This window comes from Nanorana parkeri, unplaced genomic scaffold, assembly GCF_000935625.1.
Source record: "Nanorana parkeri isolate BGI_ZX_2015 unplaced genomic scaffold, ASM93562v1 scaffold159, whole genome shotgun sequence".
NCBI lineage: Eukaryota > Metazoa > Chordata > Amphibia > Anura > Dicroglossidae > Nanorana > Nanorana parkeri.
In genome coordinates, this window is record NW_017306427.1 from 1,454,693 (window position 1) to 1,466,767 (window position 12,075).

The 12,075-nt window shown below is 43.4% G+C and overlaps 1 protein-coding gene across 1 annotated transcript in view; it reads left to right on the plus strand.

Moving 5' to 3' along the window:
* Window positions 1-12,075, plus strand: part of LOC108785392 (contactin-associated protein-like 5) — a 283,646-nt gene that overhangs the window by 144,779 nt on the left and 126,792 nt on the right. The window contains exons 9-11 of the mRNA XM_018554450.1: window positions 2,773-3,037; window positions 9,822-9,971; window positions 10,855-11,026. Of these exons, the coding sequence (XP_018409952.1) occupies window positions 2,773-3,037; window positions 9,822-9,971; window positions 10,855-11,026 (587 nt within the window). The remainder of the gene's footprint in view (window positions 1-2,772; window positions 3,038-9,821; window positions 9,972-10,854; window positions 11,027-12,075) is intronic.

Genomic DNA, 12,075 nt, shown 5'->3' on the forward strand with positions numbered 1-12,075 from the left:
CAGTCAGCGCTGGAGGATCGGGCAGGGAAGGGGGGGAATCCCTGCGGGGAGCCGTGAGTGACAGTCACGGCTCTCTGCAGGGAGATGACTGAGAAGTGAGCGAGCAACTGTATGTGTTCGCTCACTTCCACATCTATTGAGCCGACCTGTGACAGTTTCATTTACACTGACCTCATAGTTCTCCTTTAAGTATTCTAATGTATATGTAGAGACCTTGCTTCAGACATTGCGTTGTGTGGGTATGTTGGTGCTTGCAGGACGCAGCAATGCTGCAGGCCATCCTAAGCCCCCAATTCACAGCATACCAAAACATATAGGTTCATACATACATACATACATACATACATACTTTAGGGGGTTTATTTATAAAACAATTGCAGAGCCATTTATCCTGTGAAACTGCATGCACCTTTTAATCTGTGCGAATAAAGGCAACAATAATTGTTATTAGTATATTTAATCTTTCCAGGCTAAATTTAATATCAGAAAATACCGTATTATGGCCACTAGGTGGAGCAAATGAGCATAGAAAATAAGTATTTATTCCTATGCTCATCAGCAACATCTAGTGGCCATAATACGGTATTTTCCTGATATTATATTTGACCTGGAAAGAAAAATATACTAATGACAATTATTTTTGCCTTCATTCACACACATCAAATATACATGCAGTTTCACAGGACAAATGTCTTTGCAATTTTGTTTTTATACATAATCCCCTTAAAGTGTATATAAACCCAAACTATATGTTTCAGTATGTTTGGCATCATGTCTCACTGTAAACAGTTGTCTTAAGAAAATTATGTTTTGGGACTCTAATGCAAAGTTTCTATCCTGGAGATTCTGCCAGTATAAGACCCCCTAGTCTAATAGACTTAATAGCCAGTCTAATGGCCAACTGAAGTGCACATGGCGCTTCTACTAATTGAGATGTGATGACTTACTTTTGTCAACCTGTAACCGAAGGTCTTGCTACTCGCAGAACCTCCAGGTAAGAACTTTGCATCCCATTGGAAGTGTCTGTGTCAATGAGCTCTGGGCTTGAATCGATGGCATCAGCTTGAGATGCTTCTGAGATCTTTCACAATCCATTGATAGGTGCATTTGCCTGCATCTGACCTCCTTCCGCTCTTCTTCAAGTGGGTTTTGCATTCCTGTAGACTTGTTTGGGAATGCAAAGCCCCATTGAAGCCAACAAAAGAAAGTCAACACAGGTCCTTGCGGCTAAGTGGCAAAGTTTCTTATCTGGAGATCCTGCCAGTAAGAAGACTTCCTTGTCAAATAGACCTAATAGGCAGTATAATGGCCAACTGAAGTGCACACTGCACATTGACGGTTCTGCTACTAATTGAGATGTGATGGCTTACCTTAGTCAGCCTGTAACAGAAGGTCTTGCTACTTACAGAATCTCCAGGTAAGAACTTTGCATCCCATTGAAAGGGTCTGTGACAATGGGCGTAGGCTTGAATTGATGGCATCAGCTTGAGATGATTCTGAGATCCATCACAATTCAGACCTGCAGCTGACTTCCTTTCGATCTGCTTCAAGTGGGCTTTGCATTCCTGTAGACTTGTTTGGGAATGCAAAGCCCCATTGAAGCTAACAAAAGGAAGTCAACACAGGTCCTTGAAACTGGGTGGCAAAGTTTCTTACCTGGAGATGCTGCCAGTAAGAAGGCTTCCTAGTCTAAAAGAACTAAATATGCAGTCTAATGGCAAACTGAATTGCACATGGCAGGTTGACGACGCTGGTGCTAGTTGAGATGCAATGACTTACCTTTGTCAGCCTGTAACAGGAGGTCTTGTTACTGGCAATGTCTACAGATTAGAAACTTTGCACTCGATCTGAAGGGTCTGTGTCAACATGCTTTGGGCTTGTGTCAATGGTATCAGCTTGAGATGCTTCTGAGATCCTTCATGATTCATTGACAGGTGCATTTGACCGGCGGGTGATCTATTTCATATCTACTTCAAGTGTGTTGAAAATGTTTTGCATTCCTATAGACTTGTACGGGAATGCAAAGCCCCATTGAAGCCAACAAAAAAAAAGTCCACACAGGTCCCCAGAAAACTTCATACAGTGAGTCACCATGCTGAATGTACCGCAAAGTAGATTTTGTGTTGACATGCACTTTAACAACCCCCACAGATTCCCCTTCGCTGTTGAGTCCAATACATATCACCAAAATGGCGAACTTTTGCAGAAACGTTTTTGCTAACATTTCAGGAAATGGAATTTTGCCCCTCCCTACTCATCATATGAAATATTATAATGGGTATATAGAAAAGCAAGTCAAATTATGCAAGTCATATCAAAAACTACTTTTGCGTAAACTTTGCAGAACTAGCTCAAAGTGCGTACGGACTGAATATACAATATGGTTTCCCTTCAGAGATGTTTGAATGCAGAAGTGCCTATTTGACATAGCCCTTTAGGCGTGTAATACACTTTAAATCCTTGGGCTTGTGTCGTTTTCATAAGTACGTGCCGATCTCGGGAGCAGCCTTCACATTTTCGTGTTTTGCAAACTCTGTACCTGGAGGTAATCGCCATGCAAACCGCTAATAGATCAACGGGGGACCTTGCTGTAAAAATACATCTCGGGCACTTGGAGTGCGCGCACATCTCCTGAGTATCCTTGGCTGCATTTGGAAATGTCTGGGCTTGACTGCGGAATTCTCTTTGTGGTTCATTAAAAGTTGCACTAGTGAGATTGTTTTGCATTCAGACTTATCATGATAATCACCTCTACCGCTTTCTTCTCTCCAGGGGAACATCACGTTTTCCTGCTCCGAGCCCCACATCGTCCCCATCACGTTCACAAGTCCCAGCACCAGCTTCCTCCTACTGCCCGGCACCCCGATGATGGACGATCTGGCGGTCAGCTTCCAGTTCCGGACGTGGAACAGTGACGGCCTTCTGTTGTCCACCAAACTGTCTGGGGATTCCGGAATGCTCCTGCTCCAGCTGTATTCTGGGAAGTTGCTGCTAATGATTCAGAAGGAGATGGTCAACGTTCTACCAATAACCACAGGTAATGTTTTCAGGGTCATGTGTAGAGTTATATCTGAACCCCTGCCTTCCCTTCAGTCTTGTACAGTTGTACCGGCTCCTCTCCAGGACTAAAATAGCTTCCTCTGATATCACTGCACACTGTGAGCTTATCATAATGTGCAGTAGAAGCTGCAGCAAGTCAGATAGAGACCACCTAATTTCCTGACTGGAGGATGTCTAACACCATCTGGTCCTTTCCTTCCCAGCTGGACTGTCGCTGGCCCATTCCTTTCATTCATTGGATTTCAGTTTTTTCCATCATGAATACTCAGTATCACATGTGGACATTACCTAGGGGCATTCTGCATGCCGACTGACCCGCCCGTGAAGGCATTTTGATATTTACATAACTCCTTTCTCTTGGGAGAAGTACTGAGGCAAGGTGCTGTGATGTTTTCAGGAAGCTATGTACAGCCCCCTGTTGGCCCCTCCCACCAGCTATGATATGCCTGCTTTGCATAGAGAAGCGTAAAGACCCGGTGATGTAAAATAAGGTATTTAATGGAAACAAAGCTTTTTTTTTTTTTGAAAATAGTTTATTCGTGTCAGAGAGTTATACAATTATGATAACATTTTCATTTGTTAAACACCAACACATTTCAGTAACGTTTGAAGCATACGCCTTGTAATATTCAGGATATGTTGAGACAAAAGAAAGAACGATAACATAGTTATGTTTAGTTTCAGCAGAATATATCGTATTATAACATGCCAGGGGATATCTACTTCTGGGCGTTTCCTCCCCGGTACCGTGCCCTGGGCACTAGGCCTCATGTTTTTTGTCTTCTGTGCGGGCTATTGCCCCAGGCACTTTTCGGCCCCCTGTGATTTGTTGGCCTGCGGCCATATCTGAGTAGGCTGAGTAGGAGGCCTCCCCTTGCAGCTCTCCTCGAGGTGGGAACAGAGGATGCACGGACTGGGAGAGGCACAAGTGCCCGTAACTGGTGCAAGACTGCAGACTCAGGCGTTGACTCAGGTAGCTGGAAGCAAAGTAATCGCAGAACCAGACCGTCAGTAGCAGACTGAGTGGTATCTGTGCAGGAGTCAGATGAGCCGGGTTGGCAACAGGCGTACAGCAGGGTGCAGAATCAGGAAGCAGAAGCGGTGTCACAAGGAAGCCAAGTCAGAAATCTTGCGGACAAACCGTACCAAATCAGGATGCGGAAGAGCCGTCGGAGGCAAGCAGGGATCAGAATGCAGGCAACAGGCAGAATTTAGTCAAGCGGAGTCAAATTCAGGGTGACAGGAACAACAGAGTGCAGGATACAGCTTCCAGCAGCTGCATCAGCCCTCCTTAAATAGCACGTTTGGCGCCACTAGCTGGAACAGGCTTACGCGGTGCGCGCCATGCGCAGTGCACAAGAGCGCGCCCCCAAACATGTGCATGCGCTTACATGTAGGTGATGTTGGCACCAAAATACTTCCTATGCGTATATTTTTGCACAGTGTCACGTGCAGCTTTCCGAGCAGCAGCTGTACTAGGGACACCAGCTGGACTTCCCTGACATCCCCAATTAAGTGCAAAGGGAATTAACAAAAAACAGCATTTTTCTTGCACATGATTGGATGGCGTAGTGTACACATCTTTACCTTATGTACTAATTTTCTATCTCAGTCATCTCCAGCAGTGAGATTTTCTTTTATGGCAATATTGCCGTCCATCTACAGGTGTTGGGGGTGCTGTGTTTCTCCTATGACAAAACCGGGGTCAGCTGTGTGATTATAGGAGACATGCTGCACGTCCCCACTTATCATTCTGTTTTAAGAAGTAACTTGAATGGCCTTCCTCTGTTTCCCCAGAACAGCAGCCGGTACAATCACTGAAGATTGCTAAGATCATTGAAAATTATATAATTGGCTTGGAGAGGATTGATTTTTTTCTCAACAAAAGTGGAGTTCCACTTGAAGCAATAATTGCTGGTAACTAATGTTGATCATTTTTCTGCCTTGACTAAAAGCACATTCTCAGTGTAAAAGGTAAAACTTCACTTCACTTATTGGTGAGGGGAGATAATCTTGTGCAATCTATGCAGTGAACCCCATTGAAGTCTTGGGTCTTGTTATTCAATTCTGGCTATTTCTAGGACTAACAAGCTAGCTATTGCCAAACAATACAAGCTCATCTCTCTGTTATTCTGCTCTCTCCTCCTGTCATCGTGACCCTTGTTGGTAGAGCAGGAGAGCTGATTTTTCTCTGCTGCAGTTTAGTAACACTTACAGGTCTTGTCCCTCCCCCAGCCTGTGACTGTATAGTAAAAGGAGAAGCAGCAGACTGATGAGTTTATCAGTTTATAGTTTGCTCTATCTTCTTATCAGCATGTTCCTTGTTAGCACATGAGCACTGCAGCACAACAGATTTGGCGACTTGTGCTGCTTGTCCCTCTCACACCCTGAGCTCTGGTGTACAGAGGATTGCGAGAGGCTGCTTGATTTTAAACAAATACATGGAATGATTGATTAATGAATACAAAGACTTTCATGGAGCCAATCAGCTGTGCTGCCTGTGGCTCAGATTTAAAGTGGAGCTCCAAGTTATAAATGGAATGGGGAGGGGCCAGAAACTTTGTCAGGTTTTAATTTCTGTCCCTATTGAAGAATATTTCCTGATCTCCTCTACAGTGATCACGGTCTCACCAATGGGGACACAAATAGCAGAAAAAAAACCCTTTCCTAAAATAAAATAAATATAAAAACAATTCTAATAATAATAGTAGTAGTAATAATAATAATAATTATAATGTATTGCTATTAATGGTCCATATAATGGACTTAGTGCAAAGTTATTCACTTTAAGGTCATTGCAAAGGACGATGGAAACCGCCATTTGAGTCTGGAGGAAAAGAGGTTTAACCTCAATATGGAATATGGTAAGAGCTGAGAATATGTGGAATAGACTTCCTTGGAACTTAGTTCACTTAATGCAAAGAATATAACACAATATTAACATTTATAAATAATAACACCAAGCATTGTTAAAAGAGAACTATGGGGTAAGTGTTTTTCCCCATAGTTCTCTTTAGGGTCACGGGAGAAAATATACTAACCTCCTCCCGTGACCCAAAGCTCAGTATATAGCGTCCCATTGCCCGTGATATACAGAGAGCACTGCAGCCCGACAATACTGTCTGGATCCATCCAGCTGGCTGATTGACAGCGGGATCTGCCTATCTAGAGGCAGAGCTGGCTGTGCCCGCCCTCTCCCCTGTCCGTTCCTCCACTCAGCACTGGAGGATCGGAGCGGGGAATCCCTGCGGGGAGCCATGGCTGACAGTCACGGCTCTCTGTAGGGATATGATCGCCAAATGAGCGAGGGACGGTATGGGTTCGCTCACTTACCAATCTAAAGAGCTGACCTGTAGCAGCTTCTTTGTCACAGGCCGGCTCTTACTTTGAGGATGAGTGAAAATCACTCTCCCCATAGTTCTCCTTTAAGTCAGGGATTATCCAGTTGCCTCAGGGCAGGGGTTGGCAACTTCGGCTCTCCAGCTGTGCTTTAACTACAAATCCCAACATGTCTCTGCCTCTGGGAGTCATGCCTGTTACTGTCAGTCTTACAATGCCTCATGGGACTTCAACAACAGCTGGAGGGCCGGCGTTGCCCACCCTTACCTTAGGGGATAAGGAAGATTTATTTTCCCTGTTGGAGCAAATTGGACCATTCTTTATAGGGTTTTTTATTGCCTTCCTCTGGATCAGTTGTGGGTCTAGGGTTCTGTAAATGGAGGTTTTTAATTTATTGATTTTTTCCTTTTATCCATTGGTTGAACCCGATGGACTTGTGTCTTTTTTTTCCCCAACCTAATAATGTATCTATGTTCCTGTAATGAAGATTTACCCTTGCTTCCTGTTCCATTGATAGTGATCACTAAGGATGGGGAAAGGACAATGTTCCCAATAGTGACCCTGTTAGAAACATCAACCCGGCAGATGTTCTAACCCTCCCCCACTCTGTTCCAAATAGACAAAGTTTTGGCTGGGGATAAAAAGTTGATGTCGTGCTTTTCAGCAGCAAGTTATTCAGAAATGTTGATTTGAGATTTCAGAATCTTTTTTTTTAATCCATAATAAGAGAGGAAGATACAAAGCTGGTGAAGTTTTGATGTGTCTCTGCTTTTCTTCTTCCTCTCAGGTATAGATGAGCTTTGGAGGTTAGATAAGCCTTCCACAAAAAAAAAAAAAGAACATTTCAAAACCTCCGCAGGATTGTTATTATCTATAAACGTTTGACATCTCTCTTGTAGATGGCGTCTTCAGTGAATGGCTTTTAATGTCCAGGTGTTATTCTGGATATTGACAAGCTCGATGGGAGCTTAACATTAATTGCTTCTGTGGCAATGGGCTTAGAATCACAACAAGATGCAGAAATATGAAGGAGGACAATTCTGACTTGTTTTTCCCGTTAAGAGACTTTGGGGGAAAATTTTCAACTGTTCTAATGTTCAGACAGTTATGTAACTGTAAAACCACCACACGCAACTTGCTGGACACAAGGAGTTAGGGTCTAGTGCAGGATTAATGGGTCGGTGTCCAACCTGCACCCCCCATGCAGCCATTTGGCACCCTTTGGGTGCCCTGCAGACAGCAATCTATGCTATCCTAAGTGTTTCTTCCAGCCAGTAAATGAGTGGTCTGCAGCTACGCGGCCCCATACACAACAACCTGCAATGGTTTGTGTGTTCAGACACCTTGCCTGAAAACATACATTGATAGGAAGGAAGTGGGAATTTTTAGTGGCGGCACTGCAGCAATGAATAGCTCACATATGTTCTAGTCTAACCACATTGTACTAAATTTTAGCATTTTTATTTAGTCTCAATTACCTGGTTATATTTCCTTTCACTTCCCGTCATAGTAACAACTTTGTAACCAATACAGAAAGTGACCATCCTAGGTAATATCAAACCTGCTGAATCTTCCTATTTGAAAGAACTGAAATCCAATGAATTAAAGGAGAAGGTGCTGGGGACAGTCAGGGTGAGGAAAAAAGCACTAGAGCTGGACATCCTCCAGCCAGTAAAGGAGGCGGGATTTACTGGTTGGAGTACATGGATACCCCTGAGGGCCGAGCATACTCTGCATGATCTCCTCCCTTTCAATGGCTCACAAAAGAGAGCCCAATGTGAGAGGCGGGATTTATCTGACTTGCTGCAGCTGCTAATGCACATGGTGAGAAGCTCCCAGTGTGCAGTGATATCAGAGGAAGCAATTTCAGTCCAGGAGAGGATATGGTACAACTGTGCAAGACTGAAGGGAAAGGCCAGAGTTTACCTTTAAGGGATTTGTGATATAACTGATGATGCAAAAAGCTGAAAGAGAAAGTCTCATAGGCTTGAAAAAAGTATAAATATCCCTGTAAGGTGTTCTTTGCAATCTGGTTAAAGTTTACGTGCTGTTTTCAATTTAGGTGATTTTATTTACCAACATTTTTTTTTAACTTACATGTTTTAGCAGTTGTCCAAAAAATATTTATTTTGTTATGTAGCATTTTCAGTAGCCTCAGCATGATAAGCTAACAAATCAGGATAAGGTCAAAGTAATCTGAAAATATTTAACTGAGAAAAGATCAGAGAAGCAGCAAGTATCACCGCAGGAAGACCCAGGTAAAGGAACAGAGAGGAGCTGTTATCTGAGGAAACACCAACATAAGTGTTAATAACTGTAACAAGATAATTGTTGAAGAGAATAAACTGTATAATATAATAATGGATGATTTGACCTATTTGATAGCTAAATCTAGATGGGGACATTTTTTGGACAGGCAGTGCATATATATATATATATGTAAGCCGTATTAGTCCAGTAGACAAGATGTAAAAAAAAAACAACAACTTAGTATTGCAGTGTGCAATGATACCTTTCTTATTGGACTAACATAATATATAAAAGACAAGCTTTCGAGAGTGAACCTCTCTTCTTCAGGTCAGAAGCAATACATATAGTGATGTTTGGGGAACTTAGCACGTATGGTGAGCACTTAAGGAACAGTCTTGAAGCCGTTTTAAACATAAACAGGACAGTCTTTTTATTTCTTTCATCAGCACAACATAAAGTCTGCTAATGTTTAAGCAAGTAGACAATGTCTCACCGACCAAAGATTGTTGCACATACTCCATGTGAAACCGGCTCTCTCAGCCACCTCGGCTGCCTTCCCTGTGCCTCTAGCGCACACCGCTACCTGGCTCCCTTCTGACCTCTGGGTGGAGTCCTCCTGATCACCCCTGTTCCTCTTCCCAGCTGGGGCCCAGAACATTAGTCAGCACCCTTCCCATAAGTGCTGTGCACAGGTGTGCAATTAGGTGCTGGCCACTGCTAAACCCCGGACCCAGGAATGGAGATTTCCAGGATCCCATGTCAAATCCAGAAGACTCGGAGAGAACTGCAACGCTAGATCTTTCCCAGGAAAATAATTTGTTTCCTGGAACTGCTCAGCCCCCTCTAGCTGAGAGTCCTGAGTGACTACAACCCCCCAGTTCTACCGCGGGATTGCCACACAATACCACAATGTATACAGTATAGATAGATAGATAGATATATATCTATATCTAGATATATATCTATATATATATCTAGATATAGATATATCTATATATATACACTATTAACTTCAAGGAGGACATGATACATTCTGACCAGGTTCCCCTCTTGTGTGATCTTTGCCAAAATGACTTGATTTCTTTGAGATGTTGCAGCTCCATATGCAGTTCTTTTTTTTTTTAAATCATAAAAGTATTTGTTTCAGAAATAAAACTCCCTTCTTTTTCCAGGCAGTGGTTTAAATGACGGTTTATGGCACACGGTTACAATTAACGCAAGAAGACATCGCATCTCCCTGACGTTAGACAACGGGGCTACGGCACCTGTCCATGTCACCATGGCTGTACAGATTTCCACAGGACACCGCTATTATTTTGGAGGTGGGTGGAATTTTATGCAATCCTAATATGTTGTAAGCAAGCGAACAAAGTGACATTAGACCCTCAGATTTTTTAACATAAAACAATACTATAATGTGTGCCTTACTGTAATCCATGGTAGTTTCCCTTCTCTTTGCTGCTCTTCCTTTTAAATCTGTATCTGTTCTCATGCTGGGCAGAACTTCTGTTTTGCAGCAGACTGCCTTGTCTCTGGAATGGCTACATGGTGTCTGTGTGTAGGTTTGCAACCTGAGCCAGCACTACAGGAAGAGGCAGTCAGCGGCAAAGGGAAGTTCTCCCCCAGCATGAGAAGACATGAGGATTTAAAAGGAAGAGCAGCAAAGAGAAAATAAACTACCATGGATTACAGTAAGGCGCACATTACAGTATTGTTTATGTTAAAAGATCTGAGGGTTTAATGTCACTTTAAAGATCCACCCACAGCCCCGGAGTTGGGGGAGAAAAGACAACATAGCGTGTCACATGACCACTAAGAAAATAAAGGAATAAAAGTACATAACCAATTTATATTACATTGTACATACAAGGCATGCTTATTCAGTGGGCAAGCATTGCCATGATGTCATGATGTAGATGACATGGTTTAGGTGCACAATTAATGTCTCAAATTTAAATATGAAATGTAATACGTGTGATAAACAGATAAAAGCCGACAATACAAATCCAGTCTGTGCATCCATTATATACTGAGCTGAATTCTCTTCTCATAACCTGAAAGTTTTAGACAAAGCTTATGTAATAAAGGAACATCACAAAATCTGGGACCCCGGGGTCATCCATCAATAGAGCTCATAAAAAAAGTAAACGCATTATAGGAAATTATGAATCTGATTAGATGCGGTGTCTGTCTCTTACCCAACAGGCTGCCCGGATCATCCAGCCACCTCGTCTTGTATAAATCCAATTTCATCATTCCAAGGATGTATGAGGCTCATCTTTATTGATAATCAACCCAAGGACCTCGTCTTGGTTCAGCGCGGCGTCCTGGGGAATTTCAGCGACTTGCAGATTGATATGTGTGGCATAAAAGACAGGTAATGTAATTGTTGCGTATGAAGTGAACATTATATAATCACTCCAGTGTGCTCAGGGTCTTCAACTGGACCTCCTCTCAGGCTGATTTGAGATAGAAGGTGAGAGAGGCTCTCAGGAAGGTCCAAAGATGTCAAAGCAGTGGCGTAACAATAGTCATAGCGGCCCATGCGGCTGCTATGGGACCTGGGGGTGGAAGGGGGCCTCAATAAGGATTGCAGGAGTTGCTGCTGACACTGACATTATTCATCATGAAGAACTGACATCAGATGTACAAGGGGGACTATGCAGGAAGTTCTCCTGCTATCTGACTTTAATACTATTAAAGTCAGGTAGCAGGAGAACTTCCTGCATAGTCCTCTCCGGCATAGAGAGGTGGCTGGGGGACCCCATCAAAATTTTGCTATGGGGCCCCATAATCTGTAGTTACGCCTCTGTGTCAAAGTCATCCCAAATGGCAAGTCTTCATTCCAAGGAGTAGCAGTTACACCAAAATTCCCCTGAATTGCCCTAAATCACTATTCAGCTTAGTTCTTAACAAAATGTAAGTATCAGGGATGTGCGGTCAGGGGAGGCAGAGCCTCAACTAGTATTACGGAGGAAAAAGCTGTCAGCTTCAAGTCTGAAGCTGACAGCTTTTTCTCCCTTCAGATCGGCTGGTTACAGGTTACACAGCAGGGAAAGCCTCCACGCTGTGTAACCTGTCATGGACGGAGCTGCCTGTTAGAGGGTGCTGCATCCTGCTTTTGACAGCCAAGTTAGGTTACACAGCAGCGGGCTTCCCCACTGCTTGTGTAACCTAACATAGTGAGGCAAGATCTGCAACAGCCTCTACTTTGTGTTAGAGACTTGACCTGTGTGGATGGTTTGGATCCAATGGCAAAGCGACATTGGTCCAAGCTGTCCAATCAAAAAAAGGAGAAAAAAACAAAACACTGAGGACATCGATCTAGATGCTTCACCAATGACAAGCAAGTGAGGGACTCCTCCCTTCTCCTTCCCTCCTCCACATATAGGTGACCGGGTTGGGGAGCCGCGCATGGCGGGCTTG